General features: G+C 51.4%; 1 protein-coding gene across 7 annotated transcripts in view; it reads right to left on the minus strand.

Moving 5' to 3' along the window:
• ncanb (neurocan b) overlaps positions 1-19,838 on the minus strand; it is a 103,247-nt gene that overhangs the window by 18,352 nt on the left and 65,057 nt on the right. For 5 of the 7 annotated variants that reach the window (XM_078423918.1, XM_078423917.1, XM_078423924.1 and 2 more), the window contains 3 exons: positions 16,562-17,437; positions 11,930-14,017; positions 3,410-3,526 (listed from right to left, as the gene is read on the minus strand). In XM_078423918.1, coding sequence (XP_078280044.1) covers positions 3,410-3,526; positions 11,930-14,017; positions 16,562-17,437 — 3,081 coding nt within the window. The remainder of the gene's footprint in view (positions 1-3,409; positions 3,527-11,929; positions 14,018-16,561; positions 17,438-19,838) is intronic. The other 2 variants (XM_078423919.1, XM_078423920.1) reach the window with 2 other exon arrangements.

The following is a 19,838-nucleotide window of genomic DNA, read 5'->3' on the forward strand; positions in this document are numbered from 1 at the left end:
GAAGGGTGGATACGCTGAGGGATGGGTCACTGTGAGGATTTGATGCACTGGGACACTGGGGGGAGGGTCAGTGGGTCACTGAGGGGTGGGAGCACCGAGTCACTGGGATGGGTGGGTACTGGTTCACGGAGGGGTGGGTACACTGGGACAGTAGGAGAAATGGGTGCACTGGGTTACTGGGGGAGGTGAGTGCACTGGGTAACTGTGAGGGGTGGCTCATTGGGTCACTGTGAGGGGTGGGTTACTGGGATGCTGGATCACGGTGAGGGTGGGAGGGCAGGGTCTATTTATATCCATGCTGGCCTCAGCTGCACAAAAATTGGAACCTGATCATGCTTTTTGGTCACCTGTTCTCCTGTGGGTTGGTGAAATATTTGGTCTTCTTTGGCATATCCTGCAGGCGGCCTGGCATAGTCTGTGCCAGGTTACAGCTGTCTTGTTAATGCCGCGGTTGCAGTAAGAGGCTGACAAGCACCAGTGCAGCTCCCTGTGTTAATGTCCGTGTTGAGATTACTGTATGGGCCGTGGGGAGATTATTCAGCCCAAACTGCAGTGACCCACATTTCACCGGCCGGGCACAATCCAAAGCTCCAGTCAGTCGTCTATTGAGCATGTGGTGGTCCGTGAGTTATAGGAGGATCTCCAGCAGCAGGTACAGGCCAGCTGATTCCGCCCTCACTGCGTTATTCTCCCGAGGAGGTGAAGCTCGTGCTCGATGATGCCGTCAGGAGGGAGTTACTCACCACAGGAGGATCCCCCACCCCCCAATCCCACCCCACCCCACCTCACTCCAGGGATTGCAGTCACCCAGTTGTGTCTGAGTTTCTGTAGTGCTGATGTCCAGCAGACACTGCTCCAAAATATCCCTTTGAGTGTGGTAGTGGGCAAGGCCACTCATGGGGCCAGGGGCAAAGAAGCATTGAGGCCCTGGCACTGCCCATACATCAAAGTCCATACATGAAATGCCCACACATCAATGCCCACACATCAAACACCCACACATTAAACACCCACACATTAATCCCCACACATTAATCCTCACACATTAATCCCCACACATCAATGCCCAATGCCCACACATCAATGCCCATACATCAATGCCCAATGCCCACACATTAATGCCCATACATCAATGCCCATACAATGCCCACACATCAACGCCCACACATCAACGTCCACACACTAATGCCCACAATTAATGCCCACACATCAACACCCATTCATCAATACACACACATCAATGCCCACACATCAACGCCCACACATCAATGCCCATACACCAATGCCCATACACCAATGCTCAATGCCCACACATCAATGCCCACACATCAATGTCCACACACTAATGCCCACACACTAATGCCCACACATCAATACCCATTCATCAATACACACACATCAATGCCCACACATCAATGCCCACACATCAATGCCCACTCATCAATGCCCACTCATCAATGCCCATACACCAATGCTCAATGCCCACACATCAATGCCCACACATCAATGTCCACACACTAATGCCCACACACTAATGCCCACACATCAATACCCATTCATCAATACACACACATCAATGCCCACACATCAATGCCCATACATCAATACACACATATCAATGCCCACACATCAATGCCCACACATCAATGCCCACACATCAATGCCCATACATCAATGCCCACACATCAATGCCCACACATCAATGCCCACACATCAAACACCCACACATCAATGCCCACACATCAAACACCCACACATCAAACGCCCACACATCAACACCTCAGCTCATGGGATAGCGGTGGTCAGGAGCTGAGGTGAATCAGCTTCCCGATACCAATCTCAGTCCAAGACGCATTAACGACTTAAATGCCAGCATAGGATGTGTGATTAGTTAATGTGCAGTTGACACAAAGGTTGGTGGCCATGTGGACAGTGAGGAGGTAAGGCTTAGCCTCAGGAATGACATTGATCAGTTGGTAAAGCAGCAGCAACAATAGGAATTAAATCCTGATGTTGTGAGGTGATGTCAAAGAAGGAGAGAGCATTTTAAGTGAGTGGTGGTGCCCGAGGGAGTGTCGATGAACACAGGGACCTTGCCAGACAAGTCCAGGGCTCCTTGAAGGTGGCAGCAGAGGTAGATGTGCTAAAGAAGGTGCTTGGGATACTGGCCTTCCTTGGAGGGGCAACAGGATCTGAGAGCAGAGAGATCATGAGCAGAGTTTATAAATCATTGATTAAATCACAGGTGGAGCAGTGTGCATTTCTGCTCACACTGTAGCAAGGGCATGGTGGCACTGAGGAGGCTGCACCGGGGTATTACAGAGCACTTTAATTAGGAGGAGAAACTGGATCGATTGAGTTTATTTTCCTGAGGCATGGGAGCCTGAGAGGGGTGGCGTATGATGGAACGTACAAAACGATGAGGGCCTCAAAGCCATCCTCCCGCACTGCCCCCTTGTCTCTGCTTCCCTCAATGTGGAATCAGAAGCGTCTCCATCTCTGCTTTGAGTGAATTCAAAGCCCAATTTGTAGAAGCACTGTCCTCCAATTGAAGGGTATTGCCTCACTTAGGCCCAATGGTTCATGGCTTCAATGGTACTTTACTTGTCACCCACCTTAGACAGCTGAGGAAATTCAGAGTGTCTCTGAGGATCCTTCATTGCTTCTACTCTGGGGCTGTAGAGAGCATCCTGTCCGGCAACATCACAGTCTGGTTTGGGAACAGCTCTGCCCAGGACAGGATGGCCCTGCAGAGAGTAGTGCGTTCGGCCGAACGCACCATGGGAACTACACTCGCCCCCCTGCAGGACCTATACATCAAGAGGTGCAGATCCAGAGCAAGCAAGATTATGACGGAACCACTGCCACCCCAGTAACGGACTGTTCCAGGTGTTACGGTCAGGCAAGCGCCTCCGCTGTCACGCTGTGAAAAAGGAGAGGATGAGACGGTTTCTTCCCACAGGCCATTAGGACTGTTAACTTTTATAACTCCAGGGACTAAATGTTGTCTTCTCTATATTAACTTTATTAACTTTATTTATATGCTGTAACTGCAATTCTTTTTTGTGCACAATCCGCAGGCATTGCCACTTTCATTTCACTGCACATCGTATATGTGTATGTGACAAATAAACTTGACTTGACTTGACATGTACTGAGGTACAATAAAATTCATTTTTGTATGCAGTTCAGTAGAAGCATCACGATACACAAGCACATAAGGACCATTCACTCTGAGCTGAGAGACGGAGAGGCATGTCATCAGCAATTCATCATTATCTTTCTCACTCCATTTCAAGTTCATCAGATACCTCAGGCGATGAGTCGGTGAACATTGGCAATGCAGAAGCTGTGGGGAATGCCGACATTTAACGGCGGTTCAGTTCTCTAATCCACGATGGCATCTTACCTATCTCGCAGTTCTCTCCCGCAAAGCCAGCCACGCAGTCGCACGTGTACATGGAGCTATTGGACAAGCAGCTTCCCTCGTGGAGACAGGGGTTCATCTGGCAAGGGTCTGGTTCCTCTGAACAGAAGCAAAGCACAGGAAACTAGACAGGGCAAGGTCGCAGGAAGCTTTGAGCTATAGAAAGGGCAGGCTTTAGAGAGGGATCTGTCCCAGGTGCATTCTGCCATTGACCAATATCATGTCCAAAGTTAGAGTCTTAGTGTCATACAGCAAAGATCCGGCCCTTCGGCCCAACTTCCCCACAACGACCAACAAGCCCCAGCTGCACTGGTCCCACCTGCCTGCGCTTGACCCATATCCCTCTAAACCTATCCTATTCTATCCTTGTACATGTTGTTGTCTCCAAATTGTCAGCTGGTGTATTGGTGTTACACAATCCCGGGGACAGACATGAGCTGGCTAGTTGACTGAAAGGCAAGAATTACAAAGCTGTTGGTGAGGGCAAGGAGTGGGACCACTGCATCACTCTTGGCCGGAGCCAGGAGGGCCTCGATGGGCTGAAGTCCCTTGTGATTAGTTTAGAGATGCAGAATGGGAACAGGCCCTTTACCCCACCAGGTCTTCTCTGACCATTGATCACCCGTTCACACTAGTTTTACATTATCCCACTTTCTCATCCACTCCAGATTAACGTGTTTTTTTCATGGAAATACAATGGTCATGGTGAGCTGAAGGGCCTGTTTCAATTCTGTACAATCCTGTGACCATTTGACTCAGAATCTGCCCAACTTGTTGAATGACGCCAGTAATTTCGTTTAGTTTAGAGATACAGCGTGGAAACAGGCCTTCAGCCCACTAGTGATCCCCGCACACTAACACTATCCTACACATACTATGGACAATTTTACAATTTTACCAAGCTAATTCACTTCTTTGGAATGTGGGAGGAAACAGGAGCTCCCGGAGAAAACCCATGCAAGTCACGAGGAGAACGTACAAACTTCGTACAAACAGGACCCATAGTCAGGATCGGACCCGGGTCTCTGGCGGGTAAGGCAGCAACTCTACCGCTGCGCCACTGTGCCGCCCATGTTCAGTATGTTCTGCTCTATGACATGTTTGACTTTGGGGCTTCACACCAATTCCACCTGCATGCTAATTCCTCTGTCAACCCCTATTTCAGGAAGGTCGACTTAAGGCTGGGTTTTAAAACTCAGAGATGGAGAGAGGACAGTAAAGGAAGTGGCAGAGCAGAAGATGGAGAGGCAGGGGTTGCAGGGAAGGCGGGAGTACAGAGGTAGCGCTGACCATGAATAAATCCATAAACACTCGTATATGGTCATGAACGATGTGGGATGTATGCAATTCAAACATTAATTAATCCTACTGGAAATGAAGTGATTAAATGTAATGCATTTAGTATTGATTAAAGCATAAGTGGATCAACTGATGATGAAGAAAATTTCTCTGCAGTAGCGATTAACCATATTATTATCAAATTATGACAACCACAATTAATACCCTGGTATTTCAAATACAGTCAAACGTTAAACAGAGAGACAATGTTGCTGACTCAATGCTTTCACCTCAGTGCATGTACTGCCCTCCGGTAACCCACTGATATCTTACCCACAATAGAAAAGTTTGCATACTTTTATTTAAAGCCCTCATCGCTTCACCCCTCCCCGTCTCACCAACATTTTCCAGTTATACATCCTCCGTAATCTCCACGCTCCTCCAACATCAGTCTCTGATACACTCCACCAACTCTACCTTTGGCCACCTGTCCCATGTCTCAAAGTATCTTGTAAACCCTTTTGCCTCTTCACTTCTCACCTCCTTAAAATCCCACCTCTGACTGAGCTTTTTGTTAATATGCATTTATGAGCATTGGTCTAATACTTTGCTTATCACTGCTGGTGCTGGGTGGACTCATGTTTGAGGTCACAGCCAAGACTGCGTTCATGTTCATCTTTCCACAGCACAATGTCACCTCCACCACCCCAGATGGGGATGTTGCTTTTTATGGGACCACCAGTAACACACCCTCCCGAAATGGAAGTATATCTTCATTCATTCATTGTCATTGGGTCCAAATCCTTGAATTCCTCCACAGCTCTAGTTTATCATCAATCCATTTGATTCCGCCAGAGACCACTGGAGTTACTCAACAACACAAATCTGAAGAGGTTGGTTTCGAAATAAAAGCAAGAGATGGTGGAAGAACCAACAGGCCAGGTAGTGTCTGCTCAGAGAAGTAGTGGTGATGGTCAGGTCAACAATCTTTCATCATTGTCTAGTCTGATAAAGATTTGTTGACCTGAAACATTAACTCAATTTCCCTCTCACATAACCCTACTCACAGTGGTGCAGCGATAGAGTTGCTGCCAGAGGCCCTGTTTCAGTCATGACTAATTGGCTTCAGTAAGCTGTAACATTGTCTCTATAGTGTAGGATAGTGCGAGTGTATGGATCGTTGGTCGGCACGGATATGATGGGCTGAAGGGCCTGTTTCAGCACCTTATCTCTAAAGTCTAAAGACCGACCTGATGTCTGCGCCATTTTCCATTTCTCGGCTAGTGGAGTTGGACACATCTGCGAGGACAACGATCCAGCAAACAAAGTATTTATGTAGGGAACTCAGCTTAGTTTAGTTTAGGAATACAGGCCCATCGTGTCCGCGCCGACCAGCGATCACCCTGTGCACTAGCCCCATTCTACACACTGGGGACCATTTGCAATTTATTTTACCGAAGCCAATTAACCAACAAACCTGTACATCTTTAGAATGCGGGAGGAAACCAGAGAACCCAGTGAAAACCCACGTGGTCACAGGGAGAATGTACAAACTCCATACAGACAGCACCTATAGTCAGGATCGAACCTGGGTCTCTGGCACTGTAAGGCAGCAACTCTACCACTGCGCCACCATGCTAACCCTAAAGAGCCCTCAGCCACAGACTCCACGGAACTTGACACCAAGTAGTACAAGGCTTTTTTTCTGTCAGAGGAAAGACTGATAATGGCCCAGCCTCTGCTCAAAAGTTATCCTGCTCTCTGAATATTTTCATGACAACTTTCAGATATGCTGGGGAAGCACCTCATCCCAATGAGCTCCAACTGTTGCACTGACCTGGGGCTGCAGCATCAGACCCAAGTGTTGGTCACATCTGAGCATGGAACCTGAATCCACAACTAGGATTCAGTTGTGAAGACAGTCAGGCACCCTGGGACCTGGTTCTCTGCTGCCACAGGCCAAATCCAAGATCGCTCTTGCAACTTCCGATTCTCCACAGCTCAGAACTTCTGCACAGCGGGTCAGCCAGTTCAGGTATCGAAGGGACGTGGATAGCCCAGAGCCCATTCTCTGCACTCAACTCACAGCTGAACCCTGGCTGAGGAAGGAAGAAAGTGCCTGGGAGCTGAGTGAGAGAGGCAGTAAATGATGGAAGGTGTGTGCACAATGGACAAGTTGTGCAACAAGAGGTGACTGAGACCAAAACCAAGAACCCTTCGCGTTCAGCAGGTCAAGCAGCATCTGTGGAGGAAATGGACAGTTAACGTTCTGGGTCGATACCCTTCTTCACACCGATGGAAATTATTGCTGGGTTCGACAGAGACTCGTTGGGATTCTGCAGAAAAACCCACTCAACAAAACCAGAGACTTGCTCAAACATTGCTCTCATTTATGGGTGGTCCTGCTACTGGCAAGCCCATAGTAAAGCTCATCCCAATGGGCTGGAGGGGGGATGGGGGTGGGGGGGCGATGGGGATGGGGGGAAGGGAATTCCAGGATTTAGACCCAATCACAAGAACCCAGCCTATGCTGGCTCTTTAACTGCTGACAACGTTTGGAAAAAATGTGAAGTGATGTTTTTGCACTGAGAGATTTGATGTCAGCAGACTGGGAGACAGAGGGTTTATGTGTTTAACAAGGTTTGGAAATTAAAGGCAGCCTTGGAGAATAAGACCATAAAATCTTAACATAAGAGCAGAATTAGGCCATTTGGCCCATCGGGTCTTCTCCGCATTCAATCATAGCTGATCTATTTCTCCCACTCAAGCCCTTTTTCGTGCCTTCTCCCCTCATGCCCTCACTAATCGAGAACCTGTCAATCTCCACTTTTAAAATGCCCAACGATTTGGCCTCCACCGCCGTCTGTGGCAATGAATCCCACGGATTCAAAACCCTCTGGCTAAAGAGATTCCTCTTCATCTTCATTCTAAAGGTACGTCCTTTTAATCTGAGGCTGTGCCCTCTGGATCTGGACGCTTCAATTACAGGAAACATTTTTTTCACGTCCACTCTATCTATGCCTTTCATTAACCGAGCAGGTTGTGGCTGGGGCAGTGAGGGGGCATTTACCATATAGTGTATCAGAAGGCACGGACTTCAATCATTATTTCCCAGGAACCAGAAAGGCAATTACAGCAGGAGGAAGAAAAGGTCCTTTTTAACAAAAATGTATAAAATGATTTGTTGTCTTTTTGCTCCAACAAAAAAAAATGTGCATTGAGGTGGTTTATAATTACTGTAGCCTGTGCAGCCATCTTAAGCCCAACCATCTGCATTAAATTTTCAAACAATTAGTCACATCTTATTAGTTGGAAATGGATGTGTTACAAAGCCATCTGTTACCGCGGTGACAGGCTGCTCTCAGCTGGCAAGTTAAATGCTCCTCACTACACCTTGAGCCGTTGGCTGCCGGGTTCTAACACAGGATGTCACTGCCTGCCACTGAGTGTGGCAAAGCGGGCTGGTGGGCCCCGGTGGCAGCAGAGCCAACCATCGACCAGCAGAAAGAAATCAGACCAGCCAGCCAGACGAGCAATGTCGTCGACAACGATCCATCGCTCTCAGCTGTGTGTCCGAAAACCCTGTACAGTGTGGAGAGCACATAGAGGTGTGACTTGGTTGAATGGAGTTACAGATGGATAGCGTCCTATCTAAAAACCAATTAAACTCCCAACCCAAATTCCATGTGTAGGAAGGAACTGTAGGATGCAGGTTGCATTTTTCCCCGCATCGCAATAATAACTGCACTTCACATCTGGGATGTACTTCACATCTGGGGCATTCTGAAGGAACATGTCTACCAGTGTGAATGAAAAGTGAATCTTCCTTTCTTTTTCCTAACCTTAAAATTTCTTGAGCGACCACCCATCCTATTAACCCAGCAACCCTCCAACCTCCTAACTACCCTGCATTCTCCTACTCCTCTCCTACTCCAAACTAAACTTACTCCTCAGGCTCGTTTCCCTGCACAAGGTCCAGTATGGTCCCTCCTCGAATTGGACTATCCACATCCACATCCTCTCAGTCAGAAGGGTCTCGACCCAAAATGTCCCCTATTCCTTTACTCCAGAGATGCTGCCTGACCCACCGAGTTACTCCAGCATTTTGTGTCTATCCACATACTGTTTCAGGAATCCTTCTTGAATACATCTAACAAATTCTGCCCCATCTAAGCTTCTTACACTATGGAAGTCCCAGTCAATGTCGGGGAAGTTGGTCACCCACTACGACAACCATGTTGCTTTTGCATCTTTTCATTATGTTGCAGTTGGACTGCATTGGCCCAGTGGCCTCTTCTGGTTCATTAATTTGCCTGAATCGTTGCTTCAGGAACTGAGTTGAAAGTTGATATTCACAAGCCCCATAACTGCAGAATCCAGTCCTGAATATCTCACCAGGAAACTTCCAGCCAGGTCCAGTGGCTGGGGGAAGGGTTGGGATGGGAGCTGGAAATCCAGTATCCAAGATCATGTGCCAGTCACCGGCTCCAGTCTGGAATTGTTTCCACATTGGCCCCCATGTGGTTAGGTGGTTATAAGCAGGAGAAAGCCAGGAGACTTTGTTGTAGTCAACTGTTAGCCCTCCAAAGCAACCAACTCACTGAGATCTCCTCAGAACTCCGCTTCTCATCTTGTTTTTTCACCCGACTGCTCATGACAGCACCCATAGTCAGGATCGAACCTGGGTCAATGGTCGACCGTGCTGTCCCATTTGCTTTAAACAATTCCTTGTGATACAGATCCACTGCCAAGGGAATCTAAACAAGGAGTGTTGCTGAACACTGGGGACAAACATTGTCAAATTCACTCATGAAAATGTTCAATCCCAAGGCAAGCTCCACTGACCCAAGTATCCATTTACAAATGGGACCATGGAGTTGTTTTTACACATGCCCCAGAAGCCAGTTGGCCATTGAATGCTAGAGGTCCCTTGGGGACTCTCCGGGAAACCGTGACTGATGAAGCACAAATGTGATGTTAATCAAGAGCGCTAACCATTTAAATTGGGGTGAGAAGTATACACAATACTTTCATAAGTCTTTACACCAATCTCCACCTGGATCTCTGCTGAACAATCTAATTCTTCGTAATGGCCTCCGGAATACAATAAATCCACCACTGACTTGGCACCCACAGAGCAGAACAAAAACCAGAACTATCTTATCACTGACAAAAGAAAGGGATTTAATTATCAGTGCCTGACGCCGTAATCTGCTGATAGGAAAATGATGTCAGAGGGGAGCTCACCCCATTGTGAATGTACAGCAAGGCACACAGTCTCCCGTTCACTGCAAGTACTAGATACACTGTGACACGCAGACTTCCAAAATAGAATAGAGCAGAACGATGCGAGGGAACAAAGATGAGCCACCCCGTCCCTGCTCTCCCCCATGCCCCACAAGGATCCCCACTCTTTTCTCCCACAATCCAGGCCCCTCTAGCATCCCCCACCCCCCCTCCCTCCCAACCCATCCCCGTCCTCAAATATCCCTTCTCTGGTTTCACATCTCACATCTTGTCTCCCCTTATCTCACAGCCTTTTGTGTTTTCATCTATGGCCATTGTCCAACCATCTTCCAACCAACCCCCAACTGCTCACCTACATCCACCCATCACTCATCTGGCCTGCACAACTTTTACTTTAGACTTTACTTCAGAGGTACAGTGTGCCAAATGCCTGGATTGTTGTTGAGAGATGGGTTTAACATCACCTCGCCCCGTGAAGCATGTCCCAGGGAGGAACCTGCAGTGTCTCTGACCATTATCTTTCTTCTCCTTACACCCACAGCACTACTACCAGAGCAGTGGACAACTTGTGGTTTTGTTTATAAAATGAGGGATAAACCAATTATTTAATGAGTGGTTAGTTCAACTTTGATATTCCCAGTACTGGAACAAGTTCTTTGGAAGGGTATGAACCTTCATTTGAATTGAATTGAATGGAAAGGCAGAGATTAATTGAGAGTTAATCCCATTGAGTTACTACAGCACTATGTGTCTTTTTTTGTTGTTGTAAACCAGCATCTGTGGTTCCTTGGGTCCATGATTAACTGAGGGTAGTCAGCATAGACTGGTCAATGGAAGGTCCTGTGTAGGAAGGAACTGCAGATGTTGGTTTCGACCCAAAACATCACCTATTCCTTTTGTCCAGAGATGCTTTACGAGGATGTTGCAAGGGCCGGAGGGTCTGAGCTATAGGTAGAGGTTGAGTTGGCTGGGACTATTCCTTGGAGCGCAGGATGATGAGGAGTGATCTTATCGAGGAATGAGAGGAATAGATCGGCTAGATGCACACAGTCTCTTGCCAAGAGTAGGTGAATCAAGAACAGGAGAACATAGGTTTAAGATGAAGGGGAAAAGATTTAATAGGAATCTGAGGAGTATCTTTTTCATACAAAAGGTGGTGGATATATGGAACAAGCTGCCAGAGGAGGTGGTTGAGGCAGGGACTATCCCAACATTTAATAAACAACTAGACAGGTGCGTGGAAAGGACAGGTTTGGAGGGATATGGACTAAATGCGGGCAAGTGGGACTAGTGTAGATGGAACGTGTTGGCCAATGTGGGCAAGTTGGGCTGAAGTGCCTGTTTCCACACTGTATTACTACATAACTCCATGACTTTATGCTACCGACCAGCTGAGTTACGCCACCACATTGTGTCTATCTTCAATGGAAGGTCCTGTCTGCCCCACCTCGTTGGTATAGACACAATGGACCGAATGGCCTCAATCTACATGAAACATTCTCTGAACTTCCCATGTCTCGTTTACGACTGCGAGAATATCCCCCTTTAACCCTGTTCTATGGCCGTGTAAATTCCATGGATTTGATCCCTTCCCACCGACTGGTCTTTCCCTGGGCTCCCACGCCTGAAAGCCCATCCCTTGTTCAGAATCTCCACAGACTGGACCTCGAGGGTGGACAAGCCCCCAGCCTGTGGTGTGGAACTGGGCAGGAGTCTGGCTGGGGTCTAATGTGGATGTGTAAACCCTAGGCAGCGTTCTCTCCATTAGTAACACCGAACAATAAATTATCTCATGTGCAGATGCTCGTTTGTACCAAAGATAGACGCAAAGCACGGGTGACATTTCGGATCTGAGAAGGGTCCTGACCCAAAACGTCACCCATCCCGTTTCTCCAGAGATGCTGCCTGACCCGCTGAGTTATTCTAGCCCTTTGTGTCGACCAACAAATTATCTCACTGGATGAAGTGGCCTCTCACCTGCTCCAGCAAAGACGGAATCCTCTTCAGAGTCGTTGAAGCTGACTGTCGCCGGCGTGGCGGCCCATCCCTCTGCTCCTTGCCCCGAGGCTGGGTTGAAGAGGTCGTTGATTGTCTGTTCCTGGAGAGTGGAACCCTCGCCTTCATCATCAGCTGTCGCCAGTTTGGCTTCGGTGGAGGAGAACACCGGGGGGCGGCGAGATGCCGAGGACACCGCACTGTCCACGCTGCCCGCCGCGGGTTCAGGGCGAGAGGACTCTGTCTGGTGGGACAAGGTGGGAGGCGGGAGGAACGTGAAGATCTCGGGACCTTCCTTGGAAGCAGAGCCCTCGTCAGCCACGTCCAGCCACCCCACACTGGGCAACGCGTCCTGCTCTGTTGTGCCCACCGTCACTGCTACCGGCGACCACTTTGTGGTAGCCCCCTTGGCCAAGGTTGGTGCATTGGTGTTAGCATCAGTGAATGGCCCAATCGTCCCCTCCCTTTCATTGACAGCGTGGGCGTTGAACGCGGTTGTTGGGATGGTGCCGGGGATTTCTACAGTGCCCGTGTGTCCCTTCTCTCCCGCACTCGTCACCATTGGCCAAGCCACATGTGAAGCTTGTTGGGTCGATCCGCGCTGGGCCAAGGTGGGTGCGTTTGTAAGCAGTGTCCTGGTCGAGGCCGGGGTGCCCAGCTCCGTCTGATGGGCAGGGTTGCCCGGAGCGGTGCCCGGCTCCGTCTGATGGGTAGGGTTGCCCGGAGCGGTGCCCAGTTCCGTCTGATGGGTAGGGTTACCCGGAGCGGTGCCCGGCTCCGTCTGATGGGTAGGGTTGCCCGGAGCGGTGCCCAGTTCCGTCTGATGGGTAGGGTTGCCCGGAGCGGTGCCGGGCCCCTCGGTGTGTGGCGACCATGTGGCTCCTGAGCCACCCGTGGATATGATATCCTCCCAGATGCCGGCAGCCGCTCGGCCCGTCGATCCCACCGCAACCCTAGCCGCGGGTGTGCTGGAGGGTGGCGGGGAAGGTGCTTCAGTCTCCGTTTCTCCCGTTGGTATCGCGGCCACTGGCAACGCCGAGCCCGGCATTGGTGTAGCCACCGGGGCATCCCTCACGACCGGCTGGCTGCCGCCCAGTTCTTCCGGGGCCGACTCCCTCTCCAGCTTCACGAGGCGAAACTCCTGCAGCGTTACGGTCACCCGCCGCGGCCGCTCGGCGCGGACCGTGCTGCTAGCCCCTTCGCCGGCGAGCAGAGGGGGCGAGGTCACACTTGTAACCCCCTCCAACGCAGGCGGTGTGGGGTCAGAGACTGTGCGGGCGAACAGGCCCCTGGTGGTGGCGGAGAAAGCTCGGCTCCCCCGGCCCTGCCCGCCACGGGCCCGGTCCGCACCGCCCGTCCGCGGCTCCGGGGGCCCGGTGGTTGTGCGCGGCTCCGGGGGCCCGGTGGTTGTGCGCGGCTCCGGGGGCCCGGTGGTTGTGCGCGGCTCCGGGGGCCCGGTGGTTGTGCGCGGCTCCTGCCCAGAGCTAGGTGTCCATAGTGCGGGTCGCGGGGTCCAGGAGACGGCGAGGTGGCTCGGTTCCCCGCTGGCATCGTCTCCACCGTCCGGAGCCAGCACCGGGAGGGGCCGAGCGGTCTCTCGCCTCACATCGCCGACCGTGCGCTGCCTCTCCCCGGGATCCCCACCCTCACTGCTCCCGGGAAATGTGGGTGTGTGGCTCCGCTCCGTCGCTGCCTCGCCTCTGTGGTCGAGTGACCGAGCGCTGTTACCCGTCCCCGTGTCGGGAGACGCCGGTAGGTATTCCGGCTCCTCTCTAGACGCCTCTATGCCCGCGATCTCTCCAGAGGCCTCGATGCCCGCTTCCAGCGGCGTGTGGCTGGTGCTCTCCGCTGGCCCCTGCTCTCCGTCACCGGCCTCGGTCAGTGAAGGCTCGCCAGCCCCGCTCCTGGTGCCGGTCTCCGCCGTCGTGTCTGTCCACGACACACCACCTCCCGGCCGCTTCTCCTCACCGGCCCTCTTGATCTTGGCGCCGTCCGTCTTCTCCTCGCTGCTCGACTGGTTGGCCTCGGCAGCAGCCGGCTCTGCGGTGCCGGACTGTGCCCCACTCCGCTCTGCAGGAGAGACGTGGGCAGCACGTTAGATCCCACAGGGCCACAGATGCATCATACACCACCAGCCCCTGGCCTCAGCACCACAACACAGCCTGAGACACTGCACAGAGGTGCAGAGGTAAAAAATCCCCCTCCTCCCCCCTCCCCTCCCCCCTCCCGAGAGAGGTTTCGGGCCGGAACGCGTCTTCAGGTTGAAAGTAAATGGTTGGGGGGGGTGAAGAGCTGGAGGCGAGGAAAGACCAGGACCAAATAGGGCCGGCTACTAATGTCCTGAGGTAGAACAGTGCCTGGTAAACCCATTGTTGGCCAAGGAAGGTATGATCTCAAGAGGGATACAATGTGGAGAACTGTAATGCTGGAATAACAGCGGGTCAGGCAGCGGGAGTAAATGTTAAACTGATCAAACGACCAGGGTGGAGAAAGGGAGTGTTGCTTAAAAATAAGAGACTTCACCGTTCATACCGCTGAGTTCTAAGCTACCCATGCGAAATATGAGGTGCTGTTCCTCCAATTTGGGTGTGGCTCTATCTCTGGCTCTTATGTCAAGCTCAGTATGGGGATGGGAGGAGGGGTAATTGAGATTGTTGGCAACCGGGAGTTTTCGTAGGCCTCGGAACGGTCGCCCGGTCTACCTGGTCTCGCCAATGTACAGGAGCCCACATCGGGAACTCCGGATGCACTAGATGATGCTAAGGAATGTGCTTGTCTCACCTGGAAGGACTGGGAGTGTAGTAGCGACATGTATTACATCTCTTGCGGTTGCAGGAGAAAGTCTGAAGAAAGGTTCTGACTGGAATTTAGAAGGATGAGAGGGGATCTTATCGAAACGTATAAGATTATTAAGGGGTTGGACACATTAGAGGCAGGAAACATGCTCCCAATGTTGGGGGAGTCCAGAACCAGGGGCCACAGTTTAAGAATAAGGGGTAGGCCATTTAGAACGGAGATGAGGAAAAACTTTTTCAGTCAGAGAGTTGTGAATCTGTGGAATTCCCTGCCTCAGAGGGCAGTGGAGGCCAATTCTCTGAATACATTCAAGAGGGAGCTAGATAGAGCTCTTAAGGATAGCGGAGTCAAAGGGTATGGGGAGAAAGCAGGAACGGGGTACTGATTGAGAATGATCAGCCATGATCACATTGAATGGCGGTGCTGGCTCGAAGGGCCGAATGGCCTACTCCTGCACCTATTGTCTATTGTTCCTATTTCTCCAGCTGCCCGCTGAGTTACTCCAGTTGTTTCTATCTTTGGTATAAACCAGCTACACACCATCCGAACTTGAAAATATTTTTCTCCTTTCCTTCTCCTGGAACTTCTCCTGGACCGCAGCGGGTCAAGGCTCAGCTCACCAAAGCCCCATTTGTTTCAATGTCTCTGGGCATCCTTCTCCCCTTGAGGCACCGTACAGTGGGAGGGGCAGTACTGGGGGAAGCATCGCACTGTTGGAGGGCGGTACTGAGGCGAGGGAGCGCCGCACAGTGGGAGTGGCAGTGACGAGGCTGTGAGCATCGCTGGAATGTATGCGGAAACCAGAACACCCGGAAGAAACCCAGGCGGTCATAGGGAGAATGTGCAAACTTCACACAGGCAGCAGCCGAGGTCAGGATCGAACCGACCGGGGTCACTGGCGCCAGGAGACAGCGGCTCTACCAGCTGCGCCACTGAGCCGCCCACAGATTCACATATCTCCATGTGCCTGATGGATATCTTCATCTCCACAAAGCCCAACGGACAATTCATTATTAAATACAATAGTTTCATTCTCCTAATTGAAGATTAGGCCGTTTCTCTTTCAACGGTAATGTCTTAATTTGTTAAATACAAGGTCTTAAAAGTGTTTGACAACGGAGTCGTCTGCTCCCAATATAGGTTACTGAAAGGACAAAGGGAAATTATTAATGTGGCATCCCGCTCCCTCTGTGTATTCCCGATTACTCTGCTGTTATTCATCACACGCTTCTCTCAGCCAGCGTTTAACTCCATGGGCGGACTCGAAGCCTGATCCCACTCTACCTGAATTACTGGGAACCACCGCCGGCTCGTCCGGTCCGGAAATGGCGGTCAGCTTTTGGTGACCAGAACTCACGGTCAGATGAATGAACAAGAGCAATGGTAGCACAACATGCCCGACTGCCAGTGAGGGGAGGAGGCGGCGAAGGGGTGGGGGAGAGGGGCAGGGGGTGGGGGGGAGAGGGGAAGGGGGGGAGGGGAAGTGGGGGGAGGGGAAGGGGGTGGGGGGGAGGGGAAGGGGGTGGGGGGAGGGGAAGGGGGTGGGGGGAGGGGAAGGGGGTGGGGGGGGGAAGGGGGTGGGGGAGGGGAAGGGGTGGGGGGAGGGGAGGGGAAGGGGGTGGGGGGAGGGGAGGGGATGGGGAGGGAAGGGGTGGGGCAAGGAGGAAGGGGGTTGGGGACAGGGGATGGGGAAGGGGGATGGGGGGAAGGGGGAAGGGGGGTGGGGGGAACGAGGGGAAGGGAGGGGGTCAGGGGCGGAAGGGGGGCAGGAGGGGAGGGGAGTGATCGACAGGGACGGTAAGGGGCGGGGGGACCCACCTGTCGCGGTATCTTGCTCCGTGAGGGTAGTTGTCTCCGTGAGGGTAGTTGTCTCCGTGAGGGGAGGTGACTCCGTGAGGGGAGGTGACTCCGTGAGGGGAGGTGACTCCGTGAGGGTAGTTGTCTCCGTGAGGGGAGGTGACTCCGTGAGGGGAGGTGACTCCGTGAGGGTAGTTGTCTCCGTGAGGGGAGGTGACTCCGTGAGGGTAGTTGTCTCCGTGAGGGGAGGTGACTCCGTGAGGGGAGGTGACTCCGTGATGGTAGGTGACTCCGTGAGGGGAGCTGGCTCCGAGCTGCCTCCCATCCCCCCGACGGTGGGCAGTCGGCTCGGGCCCTGGGTCTCTCCCAGTGGAGGACGGCTGGTGCCCGAACCCTGGTCCCCTCCCGGCAGAGGGCGGCTGGTGTCGGTGGGGGCCGCGTGTGGGCGGCCCAGATCTCCACTCTCCGCGCTGGTCACCGGCGGCCCCTGAATCTGCTCCCATCCCAGGACCAGCACGTTGCCAGCGGCGGGCGGTCGCTCCGACTCGGGCAGCTCGTTGGTTTCCACTCCGCCCGGTGTCTCCGGGGTCCTCAGGCCGGCGGCTGTAGGGTCCGGCGGCCGTGGGCTGGGCACCGGGATGGGACGGTCCCGCTCACCCGGAGCTGGCCTCTGTGTGCCGAGGGAACCCCCGGAGTGGCCAGGCCTGTGCGGAGCAGGCTGCCCACGGCCTTGGTGTTGCTGCTGCTGATGCCGAGTGGGAAGCTCCAGGAACAGGGACCAGTCGCTCAGCGGGATCTCCGGAGACGAGGGCTCCCCGCCACTGCCGTCCCCCACCTCGGCGTCCAGCTCTGGGCTCTCCGCCGCATCGCCACTCGGAACTCCCGCCACACCAGCCGCTGTGGAAGACAAGAACACCTGGATCGAGTAGCTGGAACATAGAACAGTACAGCACAAGAACGGCCCTTCGCTCCATAATGTGCATGCCAAACATAATGCCACGACCACATCTTATTTATCTGCACATAATCCATATTGTTCCTTTCCCTGCATGTCCAAAGTCTCTTCAATGCCACTATCGTATCTACCTCAACCATCACATCTGGCAGCACGTTCTCGGCACCCACTACCCTCTGTGTAAAAATCTTGCCCTGTACATCTCCTGTAAACTTTGCCCTCCCACTATGCCCCCTAGTCTTTGATTTTTTCTACTCTGGGGAAAAAAAGGTTTGACTCTCTACTCTGTGTATCTGCCTTTCATAACTTTATATACTTCTATCTGGTCTCCCTCCAGCGTTCCAAACAAAACAATCCAAGTCTGTCCCTAGCTAATACCCCTAATCCAAGCATCATTGTGGTAAACTCTCCCTGCACCCTTTCGAAAGCCTCCACATTCTTCCTGTAATGGGGTGACCAGAACTGCACACAATGCTCCAAATGCAACCAAACCAAAGTCCTTTAAAGCTGGATCATGTCTTCCTGATTCCTGTACTTAATGCCCTGGCCGTGAAAGCAAGCATATCATATGACTTATTTAACACTCTGTCTACTGGGGTCACCACTTTCAGGAGGCTGTGGACTTGGCCACCAAGATAATAACCATTTACACCTTTCCAGAATCAAAATACTGCAAATGCTGGAAATCTGAAGTAAAATCTGCCACCACTGGAAATACTCAGCTGTCAGGCAGCTTCTGTGGAGAAGCAGAGTTAACATCAGGTCAATAAACTGTCTGCAAAAACACTCTGGTAACCAGTTTCACAAGAGCCCTTGCTGGACCAGAGCAGAATGAGTAAGAATGGACACATCCTGGATGAACTGATATTCCCTCTCGATCTGTGACTGCAATCCCAGTTGTCAATGACATCTCAGCAAAGAACAACAAGTGTCTCACTAATCTGCAATTAAACGAATTACAGAAATAGTTTTGCAAAGCTTCCATCGTCATTAGTTTCACACAAACGTCATTCTCGAGATGATGTTAGTGCGAAGCAAAAAAACCCCAAAACAAACAGCAACTCAAGGGACAGGAAAATCTCAGGGAACCACACCTGGCAGAAGGTCAGGCGATGCTCCTGGAACATTGGTCCAGGACAGGCCAGTCAGGCCCTGAGCCAGTCTCATTGTTGGTGACAACATGGTCTCTCCATATCTCGACTCTACCCCATGCACGAGGGTGCACCTCACACCTATTTCTCCCTTCTCCCTGCCCGTCCATCAACATTCCTATCTTTAGCCTCACAATTTGCAACTCTGCAATCCTTTTGTCTCACACCTTCTGCCTTTTCATCTCTGGCTTTTGTCCAACACCTGCCTATCAAAATCCTCCTCAACTGTTTCCACCTATTACTTGCCAGGCTTTGTTTTGCCCCTCCTCTCTTCCAGCTTTCTTCCCACCACCCACCACCGCAGTCTGAAGAAAGGTCCCGAATCGAAACATCGCCTGTCCATGTTCTCCAGAGATTTTATGTTTAGTTTTAGTTTGAAGATACAACACGGAAACAGGCCCTGCAGCCCACTGAGTCTACACCGACCAGTGATCCCCGCACACTAGCACTATCCTACACACACTGTGAACAATTTACAATTATAAAATGATACCAAGCCAATTAACCTTTGGAGTCTGGGAAGAAACCGGAGATCCCGGAGAAAACCCACACAGTTCATGGGGGGAATGTACAATCTCTGTATAGACAGCATCCGTAGTCAGGATCAAACCCAGGTCTCTGGCATTGTAAGGTAACAACTCTACTGATGCTACATAACTCGCTGAGTAACTCCAGCACTTTGTATCGTATTTTGTAAACCAGCATCTGCAGTTCCTTGTTTCAACATCCCCGTGCATCTCCTTTACCTTCTCTCCGGTGCAACCACAACGTTTCTATAATGTGATGTCCAGAACTGTGCACAACATTCGAAGTGCGGTGTAACAAGTATTTTAAGAAATTGCAAAATGAGGTTCCAAGCCATACATTCTGAGCCCTGAGCTATGAAAGCAAGCATACCAGATGCCTTCTTCACCACCCTATCTACTGTGTTGCCGTTTTCATGGACCAATAGACTTGAACACCAAATTCTCTCTGATCATCAGCATGCCACTCTGGTATTTACTACCCCGATATGACTTCCTAAAATGCACCATTGCACACTTTTCAAAATTAAATTACATCTGCCAATGCTCCGCCTAATTTTCCATCTGATCTATCACAGACAATCTTCCTCCACCATCCAAGAATTTTTATGCCATCTCCAAACTTACCAATTATTCCTCCTCCATTCCTATCCAAGTGGTTATTATAC

Source organism: Rhinoraja longicauda, chromosome 28 (genome assembly GCF_053455715.1).
Source record: "Rhinoraja longicauda isolate Sanriku21f chromosome 28, sRhiLon1.1, whole genome shotgun sequence".
Taxonomy (NCBI): domain Eukaryota; kingdom Metazoa; phylum Chordata; class Chondrichthyes; order Rajiformes; family Arhynchobatidae; genus Rhinoraja; species Rhinoraja longicauda.